General features: G+C 36.1%; 1 protein-coding gene and 1 long non-coding RNA gene across 3 annotated transcripts; one reads left to right on the forward strand and one right to left on the reverse strand.

The window, feature by feature from the left end:
• Positions 1 to 943: 943 nt before the first annotated feature.
• Positions 944 to 1641, reverse strand: LOC143753466 (uncharacterized). 2 transcript variants are annotated; one of them, XR_013207755.1, is made up of 4 exons: positions 1445 to 1641; positions 1302 to 1359; positions 1134 to 1217; positions 944 to 980 (listed from the first exon to the last, which is right to left on the reverse strand). It is a non-coding gene; the product is annotated as an uncharacterized LOC143753466 (long non-coding RNA). The 2 variants fall into 2 exon arrangements; XR_013207749.1 differs by lacking the exon at positions 944 to 980 and having other exon boundaries at positions 1077 to 1217.
• Positions 1642 to 5913: 4272 nt separating this feature from the next.
• aqp1a.2 (aquaporin 1a (Colton blood group), tandem duplicate 2) lies at positions 5914 to 12953 on the forward strand. Its single transcript, XM_077245491.1, has 6 exons — positions 5914 to 6312; positions 7500 to 7664; positions 7808 to 7888; positions 8184 to 8361; positions 11776 to 12513; positions 12860 to 12953. Exons 1-5 carry the CDS (start codon positions 5947 to 5949, stop codon positions 11793 to 11795), a joined length of 810 nt encoding a protein of 269 aa, XP_077101606.1. The 5' UTR covers positions 5914 to 5946; the 3' UTR covers positions 11796 to 12513; positions 12860 to 12953.
• Positions 12954 to 13845: the final 892 nt, after the last annotated feature.

Here is a 13845-nt window from a genome sequence, read left to right on the forward strand (position 1 = left end):
TGAATTTTCTATGTAATTTACTTCTCCTAATTGAATATTCTGCACGTCACCATTGTTGAGATGCATAGACTAAATCTTGAAGTCTGTGTGTGCCTAAAAGAAAGATTTTTTTTTTCTTCAGAAAACAACTTTTAAGATATCCTTTATATTATAGCTAAAATTCTGGATATTTATGCAGAATCACTGTTATGCTGTAACAAGCAACATAAATCAAACACATAAAGTTCAAATGATGACTGTCATAATATAACCAACACCATCAGATCACTTTTTTTCTTTGTTCATCTGGCAGTTATAACTCAGATAAAGCAGACAAACATAATTGCAAGTTAATAAAATAAGGGTCAAGAGCCCAACTAAAGCAAACAATGATCGCTATAACGGTGGCTTACAATTTGAGATTTTCTCCTTCAGTGATTCTTCAGGTGTCTTCAATAATGCTCAATCATCACTAAATTAATCACTTAATTATCTCATTAACTTTAACACTCTTGAGTGTGGACTCATATACACTTCCAGGAATGTTAATTTAACACTGGAGTTTTTGCTCTGAACAAAGAGCCGTAGTTCACTGACAAGCTGAGCCATATCGCATTAATTATCGCTGGCGATACGTCCGCGATATTGATGCGATATGGCTCAGCTTGTCAGTTAACTACGGCTCTTTGTAGTAAATGCCGCGCCATCTGAAAGCAGGTGAAGGTGATTTACTACTAATCAAGGAACCGGCTTTACTGACGAGATGCGCATAACAATATCGTGCGATATATCGCCCAGCCCTACTGCCTCATACTGTTGTCAAGTAACGCCAAATCTTCCTGGGTGTCTAGGGGGAGTAACAGATCCCCTGGCAGGGATAACTCTCCAACAGACACATTGGCACTGAAAATGTTGCAGCATAGTGTCCATTTTATTGTCCATGCTACGCACACCATCACCACACTCTCCAAGACGTTGCAGCATTGGGGTCTGATCTGCACCTACAGGGGTTCCCCTAATAAAAGAATAAAGTAGTCAGTCCTGGTCCCTCAATTACTAAACTATGACAGTTATATCTAGGTCTACTACATGTACAGGTGACCCCAGTGGGAATTAAACCAACAACCAACGCCTGCGTTGTTTGCAAGTTGTACCTGATTGCCCAGTGCGAGCAAACGTCTTCAACATTGTCCCAACTTGCTTAACCTGCTCTCGAAGTGAGCCGCTGTCATCTGAAGCTACAAAATGAAAGGCATATGGTAATTTTGAACCTACATCACACACAAAAAAAGTTAAATTTAAGAAAGTGTGCATGTTCTCACCTGCTGGTGCATTGCTTTCCCTCAGGGCTTGTTTTTCCATTCTGGAGTCTCTGGAAATCTACATTAAAAAAAATACACAACTAAAGGCACTATTTTCAATACTGTTAAAACACTGGACACTAAGACATAGGCCTAGAATATACCTTCATAGCAGAAAACTTCATGCTGTACACGAGGTGCCAGGGGGGTCCAAGGGCCAATAACTGAGCGATGACTTTCTCCTATTGTTTAATCAGGCACCCAAGGAAGTTTTCAAATGGGAAGCATGAGATGTTATCAAGGACACCATACTTTTTGGCATCTTGTCTGAGGTGCACCAAACCAATCCATGCATGTTGTATGTCACATGTTCTATTCCAAAAAGCCTGCTGCAGTGATCAAAGAGAACCAATATTAACCACTGTTGCTACATTGTGAACTGAACTAGCAGCATACTTGTTCGGACAAACAAAATAATTTACACAACTTATATACATTATTATGTTATGTTTTGTTAGAAAAAAACACAAGTTATACGTAGTCTTTCTAGATGTAAAGCTTTGGCTAACTACTGTAAGTAGCGAATTGCATTTCTACATGTAACGTTACTAGCAACATTGCTTAACCTCAGTGTGTACAGTAACAAAGGCAAAACAGCATGTGTTAGCTAACACTTGCTAACATTAGCTACTGGACTAGCAGCATACTGCAAGAACAAAGATTACTAACTTAGATATTTTAAAAAGATAAACTAAAAACAATGTAAACATAATACTGCGTTACACAAAAAGGAAACATATACTTACTTAAACGATGGTAGTCGATAACTTTGCTAGCTAGCAAACTGTAGGCTGTAGTAACTTCGGCAATCTTCTTCTTCTCTTGATTAATGGCGGATTGTAAGTTGTAACCAACTTTTAGGTGCATACCGCCACCTACCGTACAGGAGTTTGTAACACCGTGCTATTTAAGTGTTCTAATCTAACTGCGGCAAACTGATGCAATGTGCTCTAGTCATATCGTTAGGAGAGGGGCCAGCCTCAGTGGCTCAAGTGCGTCATCGAGCCACCGTTTTAGCCCCGCCCAAAAAATCCTGAACACAGCAATGGTGCAAAACTGTACGGTCTAACTCCACAATTCAGTACTTCACAGTTCACAGTCTTTGTAACGTGTTTTAGTAATACATTTTTAACATTTATATGTTATGTGTTTAGATTTTTTTAATTGCCTTTAAAAAAATAATCTGCTAAATTGTTCATACCATTAATTAAATATCTATTTTAAAACCTAATGAGAAAGATATTTCTTGCCAAGTAAGTTTTATTGCCAAATTATTTTTGGTTTATTGGTGCATGTCTCAAATGTGCATCAATCAAAGAAATGTAAATAATTTGTACCTGCATAAAATAATTAAATATATTTTACTGTATAATCTTCAGAGTTTCAAAGTAATTTAAATGTCATTTCCTAAACCTTACCTTATGGAATCAAGAGTCAAGAATCTGTTATAGCCTAAACCCTAATGGCTTTGGAGCAAAAAAAAAAAAAAAAATAGCCATGGCTGGTCGATTTTGAGAGTAGAAATCCTTGTATTTCAAAGCGGCTTGCCGCCAGCCGGCCGCGGTCCATTAGACGGAGGCAACCGCCAGAGAAAATGAAGCAGTCGGCCCGCCAGCTATTCGCCGGCGGCATCTCGCAAAAAATGGGAGTGACGAATTCGGCGGCAAACGTTTCATCCCCGCCAGCGAGACGCACCTATAGCCGACAGCTTAGGGCCGGCGGCAAAAAGAAGCCGTGCGGATATTTTTTGCTATTTGGGATCTTAAGCAATCATTTGATTTAATCAGCGCGATTTACTGCAATGTTTTTTTTTCCTTAGTTGGTCAGAACAAAAGTGGATGTTACTTCAGATAACATTTTTCAGTGAAAATTCTTATGTTAGTCATGACGCACATTCTCCTCAAAACATTGGATTAATCCACGCTGTGCCGTGCCGAGGCACAACCCACGTTAGTTGATAATTCTGTGAATAACTGCAATTGTAGGTTTCGAATAGAAATGGCGAAAAAGAGGAAAAACTACGGACTGCAGCTTTAAACCGCTTGTTAAAAAAACGCAACTTGATCCTACAGAATTAGTCAATTACAGGCTGATCTCAAATCTACCATTTCTGTCAAAGATACTAAAAAAGGCAGTATCCACACAATTATGTTCCCTTTTAGAAAGAAATGGTATCTTTGAGGTTTTCTAGTCAGGATTTAGACCGTATCATAGTACTGAGATAGCTCTCATCAGAGTCACAAATGAATTGCTCTTATCATCCGATCGCAGAGGTGTAAAGTTCAGGTTCAGAAAGTAAAAGTCCTCCATAGTATTTTATTCCAATCACCTGGATTTGCTAATTACCAAAGTATTTCAGCCAGGAGATAGAACTAATTAGTGAATTCAGCTGGCTGTGTTCATGGGTATAATAAACACATAGACTTTTACATTCTGACCCCTGGACATTACACCTCTGTCCGATCGTGGTTGTATCTCTCTATTAGTGTTACTCGATCTTAGTGCTGCATTTGACACCATTGACCACAACATTCTTTTAAATAGACTTGAAAATTATGTTGGCATTAGTGGAATTGCATTAGCATGATTTAAATCATACTTATCTGACCGTTATCAGTTTGTAGTAGTAAAACAAGTGATGTCATATTGATTAAAAGTGTACTAGGACCCTTGCTGTACACTCTGTACATGCTATACTTGGGAGATATCATTGACATTAGTTTTTTACTGTTATGCTGATGATACTCAGCTCTGTATTTCTTCACGCCCTGACGAAACTTACCAATTCACAAAATTAACGGAATGCATAGCTGATATAAAAAATTGGATGACTAGTAATTTCCTACTACTTAATTCTGAAAAAACAGAGATTCTAATTATTAGGCAAAAAACTTCCTCACGTAATAATCTAGAATGCTGTCTAACACTTGATGGCTGCTCTGTCAAGTCTTCGTCATCGTTTAGGTGTGCTCTTTGATACCAATCCTTAATTTGAAAGACACTTTTCTGGTATCCATAAAACCGCATTCTTCCAACTTAAAAATATATCTAAATTGCGTCATATGCTCTCAATGACAAATGCAGAACTCCTCCATAGGCTTCTTGAGGGATTGAAACTTGCCAGCCACGAAAAGTTATTAAAGACGTCGTTAAAATAGTCCACGTGACTACAGTGGCTCAACCTTAAGTTTATCAAGCGATGAGAATACTTTTTGTGCACAAAAACAAACAAAAATAATGACTTTATTTCAACTATTCATTCCCCTACTAATGTACTGACAGTAACAAAGTTGCGCTGTTAAGGCTCACACATTTATTTATAATAGGCTATATTATACAGTTATGGAACAACACACGACCAGAGTACCTGAATACCGTCACGATTGAAAACGAGACACTGATTTCATAGTTCAATAAACAAATAGTTTTAAGTCACTTACATTTTAGACGCAATGACTGTTTTTGTTCTGTTTCAGCAGCGAAAATAGTTCCAAACAAAAACCACAGCAGAACGTATAACGCATCTCACAGGAACACTCAGCCGTTTTTCATTACCGAATGATTCAGCGTTTTGAACGAATCGGTTGAGTCAAATATTCAATTAACCATTCATAAACTGCCTCATGCTCATAGACTGTAAAAAATGCTCATGCTGAATAAATCAGCCGTTTGAACGAATCGTTTGAATGAATGACTCAATGAATCATTCATTAAGACCGTCGCCTGCCGCCACCTACTGGCGGTTTAGTTTCTAAGGATCATTCTTTTCGACATTTTTTTATTTGTACAAAAAAAATATAAAACTATCTCATAATCTCATTTAATACAGTTGTAATTTTTCAATGTAAATTATTTAATTTGATTGGTAACAGCCCTATACTGTCTTGTTATTCTAACTGAATGTATTGAACAAATTTAAGAATTTGAAATGAAAGATGGAGCATACATTTAATACAATTAGGGGAGAAAATGTCCTTTATAAAGGAAGAATTCTTTCCAACAGTGATGTAATGAAACATTGACAATTTAAGTTTAAAGGGAGTAAAGCCTCTGTTTGGGCTATTAAGGAAATGTAATTTTGCCAAAAGAAGAACTTTTATTTTAAATAAATGTTAATTTTAAAGCAGCCTATTTCAGTGTAATATGTTACCATTTTATCATGCTTAATCCTGAGAATTTGAATAATTGTAATGTGATGATCAGATGTAGATATCTAAATCAAAGATAGCGGTTGGCGGGTGGATTATTTATTTTTAACAGTGGATTTGGGTGACTCAAAGTGCACCAGATTAATGAATTTATGTTTAAAATGTTCAAAATGTTTTTATGGTTTTTTTGGCAGTTTAAATGACTCCCAAAAATGCAGCAGATAAAGATATTGGTTTGATAAAATGGATCTACATTTAGTAGGGTTGTTATGTGACACTAGCTCTCATCTTGGACCGGCTAGCAATTAACTACCTCCTACCGTTTTCTGCTCTAAAACTGTGGTTCCTTTGTTAAAACCAGTTTCCTGTCAGTCATCTTTCACTAAGTGTTTATAAGTGGTACCTTAGCTGGCATTTTCATTTACCAGCTAAAAGGCAGAAGAGGAACAATTCTTGTAATGGCACGAGAGCTTAAAAGTTGGTCCTTTTGGCGGGCAGTATTGGCCGAGTTTGTTGGGATGACCATTTTTGTTTTTATTGGTATAGCCTCTGCCATTGGAAACAGGCATAACAGATATCCTGACCAGGAGGTTAAAGTAGCTTTAGCTTTTGGTCTGGCAATTGCCACACTGGCTCAGAGTTTGGGGCATATCAGTGGAGCCCACTTAAACCCAGCTATTACTTTAGGACTTTTGGTTAGTTGTCAGATCAGTTTCTTCAGGGCCTTCATGTATGTCATTGCCCAGATGTTGGGAGCTGTGCTGGCAAGTGGCATTATGTTCAAAGTTAGCCCTGACCCTGAAACAACACTGGGGCTCAATATGGTAAGTTGCTTTACACAGAATATTAAACTACAAGCACTAATAGTACTTTCAGAATTGTAGTACATGTTGAGTTGTCATATCGGGATATTTTAGTAACTATGATTTACACAAAAGTTATTTTTATCTAGCTGTGATTTTGTATGTTGATTTCAAACTCAAAATTGTCTTAAACTAGAATATTTGAATTATTGTTTCATTCTTCCAGTATCGTTCTTATTTATTCCAGTACATGTGCATTTAAAATATTACGGAAATATGTTTAATGTAATTTTTGTAAAAAGCTGTCAACTCAATAAACAATGTAAATATTTTCCCGGTTGTATTTTTAGTCCCATAACAAAATACAAAGACAATAATGAACTTTTCTTTTCTTTTAATGTTTTAATTTCCATTTCTGTTGGCCAAAACAATTGTTTGATGTTTTTAAATATTATATTTATATTATATTACTATAACAAATCTACCATATTTAATGGTAAAGGTTCCCATTTTGACAATTTTTCCCATGTAGAGTGGCTACACTTCCTGATAATAGGATAAATGATTTTGTTAAATTTGCTGTCTTTTTCTTCTGACAATAATGGTGCAAATGTTCAAAATTCCTTCAGATGTTAAGAGGTATTCTTGAAATCACATTTATTATCTTACAATTGTAATATGACAGTATCATGTTGACCTTTTTGCATGATTATAAGGTAATCCAATATTTTCTTATTTTCCTTAACTTCAACTTCATGAAGTTATTTGAGTCTCTTTTGCACTGATAAGAAAAAAAGCGACAGAGGGTTAATCCTGAGAATTTGAATAATTGTAATGTGATGATCAGAAACAGATATCTAAATCAAAGATAACGGTTGACGGGTGGATTATTTATTTTTAACAGCGGATTTGGGTGACTCAAAGTGCACTAGACTAATGAATTAATCTTTAAAATGCACAAAATTTTGTTTTGTTTTGTCATTTTAAATGACTCCCAAAAATGCAGCAGGTAAAGATATTGATTTTGGTTAAATTAGCTGTCTTTCTTCTGACAATAATGGTGCAAATGTTCAAAATTCATTCAGATGTTAGGAGGAATTCTTGAAATCACATTTATTATCTTGTCTAACAATTGTAATATGACAGTATCATGTTGACCTTTTTGCATCATTATAAGGTAATCCAATATTTTCTTATTTTCCTTATAGCTGAGTACCGGTGTGTCACAGGGACAGGGATTTGCCATTGAGCTCTTTGCAACCTTTCAGCTGGTCCTCTGTGTCTTGGCCACAACAGACAAACACCGGACTGATGTAGCTGGCTCTGCACCCCTAGCCATCGGACTATCAGTTGGTTTAGGGCACCTGGTGGCAGTAAGCACTTGATAATTGACTTTTCATCAACTAAAAGTAAATGATAAACAATGTTCTTAGATCAGTAGATTTCCAATCAAGCTCAGAGCAGACTCTTTTCTGCTGCATGCATAAACTTACAAGCTCATCATTCTGATCCCCAGATCAGTTACACCGGCTGCGGCATCAACCCTGCTCGATCTTTTGGACCAGCCGTTATTCTTGAATCCTTTAAAAACCACTGGGTAAGTTCTTACCTCATTTTATCAACAAGGTTGTTGTCAGAACAAATTGCAATTGCTGTTTGAGTAAAAACAAAAATTAATGGCAACTTAAATGCTTTGCTGAGGGTAGAGATTAGTCATTTTATGATTTGGCTATATTGATTTTTGCATTAAACATTGTGACATAGTATTACTTCTTCAAAAGCATTCATAGGGCAGAAAAGAAAACGTTTGGTTCTTTTAGATAACTTGTTCTTTTGCGTACTATGTGCAAAATAACAATTTTATCAAATGTAACAACTATTTCCTTGTATAGATATACTGGATTGCGCCCATGATCGGTGGGGCGGCTGCTGCTCTTGTGTATGACTTCTTGCTCTACCCAAAAAAGGAAGCGTTTGGCAAGCGTATGAAGGTCCTGAAGGGCACGGCTGATCCGGACGCCTCGGCGACAGAACCCCTAATCGAACCCCGAACCCCCAGATCTGGGTCTGGTCAGTGGCCTAGGCCCTGAAATGTGTCTTTAACCTTCATCAAATGTCTAAATACATTACCAAAATATGCAATATTATTTCTCTTGTTGTTGTTGTCCAAATGATGGTTTTGTCGGCTTCTTCTGGTGTCTTACTCGTTACTAAATTGACTACTTGCACGGCTACTTCCAACACTTATAACATCTCAGGAATTTCCTGTAACAGCACTTACAGACTTATTCTTGGGGAGGCCGATTATTTTTGCTTTACGGGCTGGCAGTTGATTGAATAAATTAATCTTGTTTTCAGCATTAACGTGACTTATCTTGACTTTTGAGTTTGCCATAATTTTTCTATCTACATTTATTTTCCTATATATTCTTATGTAATCAGTCTAAAATAATAACTTGCTGGAGGCCCTATACTGTAAACATACAGTTGTGGTCATGAGTTTACATTAACCTTGTAGAATCTGCAAAAAAAATTAAATAAAAAAGTAATGATAATAATAATTTTAACAAAATAAGATGGATTATAAAAATTGCTTGTTTTTTATTATTTAGTACTGCCGTGAATAAGCTATTTCACATGATAGATGTTTACATATAGTCCACATGACAAAATAGTAAATTAATTCACAAAATGTTCATAAGTTTACATACACTTGATACACTTCTGGATGATCCACGACTTTTTTTCTTTTTTGTAGTTGTCATGTTGATAGTTTTCATAAGTCCCTTGATTGACCTGAGCAGTTAAACACTGTTCTTCAGAAAAATCTAAGATTTTCTATTTTTCTTCTTCTTTGGTTTTCCAGCATCTTCTGCATATTTGAACTCTTTCCAACAGAAGACAAAAAAGTACAACTTACTGATCATCCTGTTAAATTATCCCTCTTATTTAGTTAAAATTATTAACATTTTGTGGATTTTTGTGACCACAACTGTATAAAAAGGTGATGTCGTTTAGATCTTCTGTTCTTCTCGCTCTTAGATTCATAATGGGTTCATGAAGTCTCTCTCCTCTCTCAGACATCGCAGCATTGTTAGACAGTAATATTCATAATATTTCTTCTATGTTTGAAAATGTCTGGACTGTGAACAGTATGATTTTAAGGTGGCATTTTACAAATTAGACATTTAGACAAGAACCACATTATGTCAAATTGCATAACAGGTTTCCCCAACACTGTCCCCATCTGCCATTGATTCAATAGATGGTCCAGTCAAGCTGTTTGGTTAGACTATTTTGTTATGTCGGCTGATGATCAAACAAACCCAACAAAGCTTCGAATGAGCCACAGTTTCAACACATTTCAAAAGTCTCGCCTTATGAATGCTTAACTCCAGCTATTAAGCTGAAATAGGAAAGCTTTTGAACATTGAAAGAATGAAGCATTTGCAAATCTGTTGCAATATATGCTCAGCATTGTACTGAGAGGTTTATGAGAACACTTCTGCAAAGCCGTTAACAAGTATAACCAAACCGACCTGATGTCAACTTCTGTATCACCTCCAGACTAACCGATGCTAAAGCTGTCACACAAGTCAGCATTTTGACTGCCACGAATTACAAAGAATTTAACAAAACTCTTTGTTGGAATATGTCACGAACTGAATGTCTCGAGCTGTTTGCTCTGTACTAACTGTTAACATCATTGAAATTAATAGATCCACTAGCACATTTTGAAAGGAATGATTTTGTTTCCTTTTTGGCGCAGTCAGATGTATTGCATGCATGGATTCACGTAAGCATCGATCATTTTAATGAGCGCAACAGCAAACCCTGTCAGGTGCCTACAATAAATCTCTTTTAGGGAGAGCATTTTGCTTATGATAAATAATCATCAATGCGTAGCATTGTCTGTAAAACCACAAAAAAAATGAAATAAATAAAAAAAGCCATCCCAAAATGCATCAGAGAGGATCTCCACTGGAGCACTGCCAAGAATTAAAGGTGCATGCCTACAATTCTTGGCCGGCATTCAAATGGTAATCATAACTTTTGGCTCGGTTTCATTGGAAAACTATGATTTCTGTTGTATTGTCCTATGAGGTAGATACAAATTAACAAAGTGAAGGAGATCTGTGAAAAAAGTCAGTTTTAGTCTTATTTCAAATGATTTTCGACAATATTTGTATATCTGGTAACCAAGTCTAGTGAATAATTTTGTTTTCAACGATTGGAAACAGCACAATCTAATGGACAGGTAATGACCAAGGCATTCGATTACCTGTTCCCTTTACTCAAAATACTTTTTTGGGCCTCATTCATAGAACATGTTGCATATTTGCACATGTCTCTTTGGCAATTGTTGCGAGTAGTTGTAAAGCAATCCTTATGTAAATTTGTGCAGAATCTCTCATAGAATGCAAACAATTGTTTGTGAAACAATTCATAAATTGTCACAAAGAATTATAAATGATAAATTTAAGTGAAATAATTCTTTTGGTAATTTACAATTTTTTGGATACTTCACATGTTCTGTTTTTTGTTTGCCAGACACAGCACATCTATCCATCCATTTTCCAAACCATTGGTCCTCTGCAGGGATGCTGGAGCGTATCCAGTCCTCTCAAAAACCATGAAGTGATCATGGGAATTGCAATATTTTTTAACTTGCCCACTCAAAGATAAAATAATAATAATAATAATAATAATAATAGTCATTCTGCAACTGAAGAAAAGTTGTAAACCAAATGTGTTATGAAAATTTGCTGGCTTAAGAACTTTTAACTTCCCCTGCAATCTAAACACATAGAGAAGAGTTGCTTTGTTGAGGGTGGAGTGACACTTTTGAACAACATTTATCAAGTGACAGAACTGCAACACCCAAAATTTCAGTTATCAGTTTCCTCACATTGTGCTGATGAGGCATAAACAAACACATACTGTAGATCTCCTCGAGCAAACTTGCATTGCTTGACAAAAGCGAAATGCAAAGCAAATTCAAGGAGTCTGTGAGTTCATGGACTGAATTTCAAGGGGGGACCAGTTCAACTTCACAATGTAGAAGATTTCCATCTTTTATCCACGTAATACCATCAAATGCTACGCAAATTTCATACATAAATATAGTGGGAATCTGTGGTTTAAAAATAAAACAGATCCCCCCACCCCCCAGTGGATCTCAGGCATTCCCACCACTAACCCTAAAGCTGTCTTGAACAATGTGAGCCGCAATCTATAGGGGAGAAGAACGGGATTGGGAAAAGGTGGATTCGAAATCAGGATGATTGTGTCAAAATATTGAACTATTCCTCCATCCTTACTCTCCACATCACTATTCCTGTAACAGACTCTTCTGACTATTTTTTTTTTTTGCCAAGAGTATAATTTCAGGGTTTGTTTGTTTTTACAGAAATACAATAAAAATGCATAAAAGATTCTGACTTGTTATCTGACTTGTGTTTGTCTTTTTTTTTTTTTTTGCAGGAGGTCTGGGAGCTGAGTAAACATGGATTACAGAACAGCCAGACAAACTCCACTCGCGACAGATTTAAGTTAACTGGATACCCAGCAAGCAACAGCCGTCATTGCACCGTCTAGGTTAACTATAGACGCGATATAATCTGGCTATGAGTAAACCGCTTCTAGACAAAATAATCTTGAATTTGGTTACATGCCGTTCTTGCCAAAATAACTTGCAAGATGTATGATATTCCATCAAAGTCAATCGTGATTACAACGAGGTGTTTGGTTTCATTTCTTTGACATCTAGTATGCGTAGCCTGTGTGTCTGTTCTCGGGCTATGGTTAGACTTCTGTTACATTTTCAATGCCCACATTTTTCCTTGTTTTAGCCTAGATTTCAGGGCTGTGTTTGGATGGCTATTAGACAAAAATTGCTAATACCCTTTAGTGAAAACTTTTAATGTTGAAGAAATCGATCTGCAGATCAGTATAATATTTTATTTTTAAGTAATATTGCACTGATAATTTACAACATAAATATATAATTCTTGAAATTAGATGTTTAAAGCCCTATCTCTGTTGCCATTATTGGAAATTATACCTTTTTATATATATTTTTTTTATTCAATTTAAAGCTAATGTATCTTGCAAAAAAAAATTTTGGGTGAGTGTTTCCATTTTTGATTGTGCTGTTTGCATTAAAGGTTGTATCAGTGATTTCAGGCCCAAAAATAAATGTCTAATCTTTCCTAACGATCGGCTAGCTGCCCGCCCCATAAGCATGCCGTCCAAAAACCGCGTCTCTGTAGGCAGCCTAGGCTCTGAGATCTGCACACAAAAACAAATGGGTACAACCACCACTCAAAACCAAAATAAACAGTGTTCCAACCAATCACTGACAGGGGCGGGTGTTGTGGGGTTTTGCGCTCGTTCACGGCTGGACGCGAAATCGGAACAACACCCGCCCCTGTCAGTGATTGGTTGGAACACTGTTTATTTTGGTTTTGAGTGGTGGTTGTACCCATTTGTTTTTGTGTGCAGATCTCAGAGCCTAGGCTGCCTACAGAGACATGGTTTTTGGACGGCATGCTTATGGGGCGGGCAGCTAGCGGATCGTTAGGAAAGATTAGACATTTATTTTTGGGCCAGAAATCACTGATACAACCTTTAAGTCTGTATTAAATGAAATTTGCAACCAACTTTACTTTCGTATTGTGATATTCTTGGGTGAAACAGCTTAGGAGCCAATCACACAGAAAAGATCTCCACTGATCTGCTTTCTCATTGTTTTCTAGCATGTAAACGCATGCTAGACAGATGTGTTTGACCATTGCGCTTGTTCTAAAAACATGGCGCTCAAGTTAAAATAAGTTCAAAAAAAAAAAAGAGAGGCATGATGTTTTTCCATAATTTGTAAAAAATGTTTCCATAAAACAGCACAAAGGTGGGCAACCTAATCAAAAGCTATTCATCTTCCAAAGATGCATGAAATTATTTATTCTACGATATAAAACAATAATAATTATACTGAATGTCTTATCACACTATACTTTTTTATTTAGTTAAAAGAATGATTAAATGGAAGTTTTCCCTCTCCCTAGGTGCATCGTAATGCTTGTTAAAATTAAAATTAAACAGCTTTAATTCGTCAGTTTCTGTTCATCCCATCCTCAATATTATCTTAAGATAATCTTAAGATAATATAGATAATTTCTTTAACGGGATCTTGCAGAGACAATTGATTATGAGTTCATCTGCGTTTTTAACCCGAAGCTCCATCGTCTCAGACTAATGTTCAGGGGTGTAGCAGTGGTCTGAAAGGTGGTGGTGGGGGTTCTGTCAATTTTAATATGAAATGGATTATCAAAATTAAAACAACACAAAGAACATAATTTTTCAGGTATATGTTGCCAAAATAATTTATTTAATTTAGAAAAATATATAAAACCAGAAGTTTCGTCACTTATGTGTCACTCATCATATGTAATATTTAAAAAAATGTGGTAAAAAAAACATACACAAACTTTATGTATACTGATAAACTGTTTGCAGACTTTCTCTTGTCAAGTAGGTCAATTTGATATCATTTTA

This window comes from Siphateles boraxobius, unplaced genomic scaffold (genome assembly GCF_051911475.1).
Source record: "Siphateles boraxobius isolate OS27281-9 unplaced genomic scaffold, OSU_SipBor_1 1, whole genome shotgun sequence".
NCBI classification, from domain to species: Eukaryota; Metazoa; Chordata; class Actinopteri; order Cypriniformes; family Leuciscidae; genus Siphateles; species Siphateles boraxobius.